Consider the following 6,126-nt stretch of genomic DNA (forward strand, 5'->3'; position numbering starts at 1 on the left):
CATGGTCACTACCTGTCTGTAAGTGGAGGCTTTCTTGTTGCTGTGACTTTGAGCCAGTTTCAGCAGAGATTCCATGCTCAAATGGACTAGACATTAAGGCCTGGTGATTTACTTCCAAAAATCTGCCATTGAAAATCTTGTGGATTACAACTGTCTGATCCACAACCTTTCACGGGGATGGTGCAGGACCTGATATTGTTTTGTTCCATTGTGCACAGTGTTACCATGAGTCAGAGGCTGACAAGATAGCAGCTAACAACAACAAAAGTTTCTAGAAAAAGGGTGAGTTTGGGAAGGTCAAGACAGTTTTTAATTTCACCAAACCCAGATAAACATGGAAATTTCTTTAATATCAACAGGAGAAGATAGGGTGTGTAGGACTATTCTGCCAGCTGGTTTAAAACAAGGGATCTGCTCTCCGTACACCCACGGCTTCCCTTATGTAGAGAGCAGACAGACAACCACTTAATTGAATCTTTCACTGCTGTTCACCAACATTTTTATTTTATGTTGAGTCCTCTCTGTAGACTGCAGAGGGACTAGCAGCTTTTAATTGAAAGTATTTGACCAAGTTCAGGGAATGAAAAACACGTAAGTATGTAAAATGTATAAAGCAAGGGGACAAAGTAATTGAAATTGGTTTCCTAGATATGATGCTGCCACAACATGGGCACTGAATGGGAATAAATGAACAAGAAGAGAAATGAAGTTGGACAAGTCTCCAGCTGCAACCTAGTCAGTTCCTCCCAAGTCTGCTTCAGTTTTTTTTTTTTTTAATCAATTTGTGTTACCATCAGATATGTGGGTAGAAAGTGTAGCCAACCTCATTGTGAAGTCCAAGAAGAAAGCTTTAATCCAAAGAGTATGCCCTGTACTTGCAGAGGTTTTGGCCAAAAAAACCAAACCCATTGCTGTAGGTTTGATTCCGACTCATAGCAACCCTATAGGATGAGCAGAACTGTCCTGTAGAGTTTCCGAGGAGCACCTGGTAGATTTGAACTGCTGACATTTTGGTTAGCAGCCATAGCACTTAACCACTACACCACCAGGGTTTCCAGAGGTTTTGGGAGATCCTAAAAATTCATGGTTTTCTGAAGCACCATCATGTCTGCATGGGGCCATGCTGAAAATGGTGAGATGTACTCCAGTTTGAATTGGAAAATCAGGATCTGCCCAATGATCAATCTCATTGTAATGAGACAAATGCAGATTTAGATAGTCATTTTCGTTTAGAGAGTTAGATATTTAGTGATCAGTAGTGCTAAATCTGCTGCAAAAGACCTCTTTAAAGTATTAAAAAGCAAAGATGTCACTTTGAGGACTAAAGTGTGCCTGACTCAAGCACGGTATTCTCAATTAACTCATATGCATGTGAAAGCTGGACAATGAATAAGGAAGACAGAAGAAGAATTGATGCCTTTGAATTATGGTGTTGATGAAGAATATTGAATAAACCATGGACTGCCAGAAGAATGAACAAATCTGTCTTGTAAGAAGTACAGCCAGAATGCAGAGGGTGCAGGACCGAGCAATGTTTTGGTCTGTTGTAAGTGGGGTCACTATGAGTTGCAACTGACTCCAGGGCACCTAAGAACAACAACGGTGCTAAAGGTAAAAGATAGACATATACTCACATTTTGCAATTAACAGAATAAATTGGTGTAAGAATTTTGGGACAGATGGGATGAAGAGAAAGAAGGATCTAGAAAAGGAAGTGAGCGTGGCTAAAGGAAATCTTGCAACCCCCACCCCTGCCTGCTGCAAACTTGTTTTGTTCCAATTGTGTTTCTCCCTTGGGTTTATACGTAAAATTATGTCAGCATTCTCAGTGTCCTTGGGATCCATGGAAATACCACACAATATCACTGAATTTATCATGCTGGGGCTCTCACAGAATCCAGAGGTACAGAGAGTTCTCTTTATGGTCTTCTTGATCATCTATGTGGTAACAGTTTGTGGCAACATACTTATTGTGGTCACCATCACCTCCAGTTCCACTCTGGCGTCCCCCATGTATTTCTTCCTGGCCAATCTGTCCTTTATTGACACTTGTTATTCTTCCTGTATGGCTCCTAAACTCATTGCTGACTCCTTGTATGAGGGGAGACCCATCTCTTATGAAGCATGCATGACTCAGCTCTTTGGAGCCCATTTTTTGGGAGGAACTGAGATCATCCTGCTTACTGTTATGGCCTATGACCGCTATGTGGCCATCTGCAAGCCCCTGCACTATACAACCATCATGACCAGGCATCTCTGTGCCCTGCTTGTGGGGGTGGCCTGGCTGGGGGGTTTTCTGCACTCATTGGTTCAGCTCCTCCTTGTCCTTCAGTTGCCCTTCTGTGGGCTCAACGTGATCAATCACTTTGTCTGTGACTTGTACCCGTTGCTGGAACTCACTTGCACCAACACCTATGTCATTGGTCTGCTGGTGGTTGCCAACAGTGGTGTGATCTGCCTGCTGAACTTCCTCATGCTGGCTGCCTCCTACATTGTCATCCTGTGCTCCCTGAGGTCCCACAGTGCAGAGGGGAGACGCAAAGCCCTCTCCACCTGTGGGGCCCACTTCATTGTTGTTGCCTTGTTCTTTGTGCCCTGTATATTTACGTATATGCGTCCATCCTCTACTTTTTCTATAGACAAAAACATGGCAGTATTTTATGGTGTTCTGACACCTATGTTGAATCCGCTCATTTATACCCTGAGAAACAAAGAGGTAAAAAGGGCTATAAGAAAGCTCTTCATACAGTAAGATTGAAGGTGTGTAATGAGTGGTAAAGAAGGATGATAAAAATGACTTTATTTCTCTAAATGGAACAAACCAAGGCCTATGTTTGTTACTGTATGTCCTCTTATTCCATCTTATCTATTTTTTTTTTCATCTCCATAGACTTTTATGCTTTACTTAGTCTTTTTAAGTGAATTACATAATATGATCATCAAAACTCTATGGACTAGATATGGCATAAATGATTATTGTCTCTCTTTTAAAAATTAGAGAACTGGGTCTCCTGATGTGGTTAATTTATTACTTAAGGTTATCTAGCTTTGAAGTGCCTAAACCAAAAGTCAAAATCAGTCCATTTCTGATCTCTAGTCCAAAAGTCTAAATAGCGACCCATATTGATGTCATTTGAGTTTGTGTGATAACTGAGTTGTAGAAATGTGAGGCAAAATACAACTTGAGGTAAACAATTTCACTCTTAGTCGTACAGAAGCTCTTATGCATCCAGGCCTGACTTCTATTCCCTGTCATCATCCTTTATAACATCATCCCTGAATGGTGAAAACAGGTAACGTGGTTGACTGCTAACTGAAAGGTTGGAGGTTCAAGTCCACTCTGAAGCACCTCGGAAGAAAGACCTGGCAATCTACTTATGGAAAACTAGTCACTGAAAACCCTATGGATCACAGTTCTATTCATATGGGGTTGTCATGAATGAGTATTGACATTATGGCAACTGATTTGGTTTGGTTTTGTAGGTGCTATACTGTGGTTGGAAACCCTGGTGGTGTAGTGGTTAAGAGTTTGGCTGCTAACCAAAAGATTGACAGTTCAAATCTACCTGGTGCTCCTTGGAAACTCTATGGGGCAGTTCTAATGTGTCCTATAGGGTCCTATGAGGTGGAATTGACTCGATGGCAAATGTTTTTTTTTTTTTGTTTGTTTTATACTATGGTTGAGAGATTAATATCTCTGGCTCTGGAAATGGATCAACCTGAATTTGATTCTTATTTCCGATGTTTACCAAATGACAGAATATTTATAACTCTCTAATGCCTGTCTTTAAAATAATGGTAATGATAATACTTATCTCAAAGTGATGTTGTGACAGTCTTTGTAAAGTTCTTAGCCCAGTTTCTACACTGGGTAAACACACAACATGTTTTAGGTGCTATCTTAGTTATCTAGTGCTGCTATAACAGAAATACCACAAGTGGATGCCTTTAACAAAGTGAAATTTATTCTCTCACTTTTTAGTAGGCTGCAAGTACAAATTCAGGGCTTCAGCTCCAGGGGAAGGCTCCTTCTCTCTCTGTGGGCTCTGGAGGAAGATCCTTGTCATCAGCCTTCCCTTGGTCTGGGAGCAACTCAGTGCAGGAACCTCAAGTCCAAAGGATGCACTCTGCTCCCGGCACTGCTTTCTTGGTGGTATGAGGTTCCTATGTCTCTCTGCTCACTTCTCTCTTTTATATTTCAGAAGAGATCAGCTTAAGACACTATCTAATCTTGTACAGCTCATCAATATAACTGCCTATAATCCATTCTATTACATCATAGTGATGGGATTTACAACACATGGGGAAATCACATCAGATGATAAAATGGTAGACAATCACACAGTCATACAAAGGAATCATGCCCTAGTCAAGTTGACAGATTTTTTTGGGGACACAGTTCAGTCCATGATGGGTGCTAATATTATGCCAACCTCAACCTTTTCCTAATTGTCCATAAAAAGAGTTTTCTACAACTTCTTTACATTTTGTATGTCTATTAGTTTTGAAATATATGTTGTCCCTTGAGTTGAATGGTTTAAATTTTTGGCTAGTAATGCAAAATGACATTTCCTTTTATTTTTCCTAACTGTCCCTGTTTCAATCTCTGAGGGATCCTAGCGTTCTGCAATCTGAAACTTATGTCCATGTTTGTCCTGTCTTTTTCATGATTTTGTAAACTCTGACCATACGCATTACCAGCCCTCACCCTTCAAGAGTAACCTGTTGTTGTCGAGCAAATTCAAGAATGTAAACTCCCTTAATTTATAACACATTTATCCTTTGTTTGCCGAATAACCTACAGTTCCCTAAGTTGCAACATTTCTACTACTTATACTAAGGAACAGTCAAGAAATCAGATGACACGTCGCATTGGGCAAATCTGCTGTGAAAGACCTTTTTAAACTGTTAAAAAGCAAAGATGTCACTTTAAGGACTAAGGTACGCCCGACCCAAGCCATGGAGTTTTCAATCACTTCAATGCATGTGAAAGGTGGACAATGAATAAGGAAGACTAAAGAAGAATTGACACTTTTGAATTATGGTGTTGGTGAAGAATATCAAATATACCATGCATTGCCAGAAGTAAAAACATCTGTCTTCGAAGAAGTACAGCCCGAATGCTCCTTAGGAAAGAGGACGATGAGACTTCGTCTCACACATGTTGGACATGTTATCAGGAGGGATCAGCCCCCAGAGAAGGACATCATGCTTGGTAAAGTAGAGGGCCAGTGAACAAGGGGAATATCCTCAAAGAGATGGATGGACACAGTGGCTGCAACAATGGTTTGAAGCATGACAACGATTGTGAGGATGGCACAGGACCAGGCGGTGTTTTGTTCTGTTGTACATAGGGCCACTAGGAGTTGGAACCAACTCAACAGTACCTAACAACAACAATACCACTAAGGAAAAAACAAACTAGAAATTATATGAAAATCAAATTCTTAAAAAAAATTTTTTTGGGGGCATTCAGTGAAAGTTTACACAGTAAGTTAGTTTCGTGTTTGATAGTTTGTACATAAAATGTTCCATGACATTGATTTCATTCCCCACAATGTGTCAATATTCTCCCCATTTCCACCGTAGTTTCCCCATTTCCTTTCATCCTGATTTTCTCCCCCCTCCTGCCTTCTCACCTTTGCTTTTGGACAAATATTGCCCTTTTGATCTCATATAGTTGATTGTTCCAAGGGGGACGTTCCTTTCCGGTGTTATTGTTTATTTGATGGGTCTGTCTATGGTTTGGCTGAAAGGTGGTCTCAGGGAATGGCTTCAGTTACAGGTCAGAATGGTGTCTTAGGGCCATGGTTTTTGCAGTCTCTGTCAGACCAGTAGATTGGTTTTTTTTTGTAAATTTGATTTTTTGTTCTACAATTGAAAAGCAATTTCTTAACTATCAGGATATATGTTTAAAATTGATCTCCAGGAACCAATAAATTTGTGAGATCATCAGGAAATAGCTCTTGTTTTATCTCCAAACTTCTATTTCTCGAAATAACTGAATGTTAACAGAATCCTCAGACAAAATACATTTTGTGTTCTTTCATTTTATCACATTTCCATAGGCTAATAAGAGCTAGATATAACTGATAGCTTGAATTCTACACCCATTCATTTCTGCTG

General features: G+C 40.2%; 1 protein-coding gene across 1 annotated transcript; it reads left to right on the forward strand.

Moving 5' to 3' along the window:
- The first annotated feature begins 1,825 nt into the window (after nt 1–1,825).
- LOC126079851 (olfactory receptor 4C3) lies at nt 1,826–2,752 on the forward strand. The gene has a single exon (XM_049891216.1). It carries the CDS (start codon nt 1,844–1,846, stop codon nt 2,750–2,752), a length of 909 nt encoding a protein of 302 aa, XP_049747173.1. The 5' UTR covers nt 1,826–1,843.
- The last annotated feature ends 3,374 nt before the right edge of the window (nt 2,753–6,126 follow it).

This window comes from Elephas maximus, chromosome 7, assembly GCF_024166365.1.
Source record: "Elephas maximus indicus isolate mEleMax1 chromosome 7, mEleMax1 primary haplotype, whole genome shotgun sequence".
Lineage (NCBI taxonomy): Eukaryota > Metazoa > Chordata > Mammalia > Proboscidea > Elephantidae > Elephas > Elephas maximus.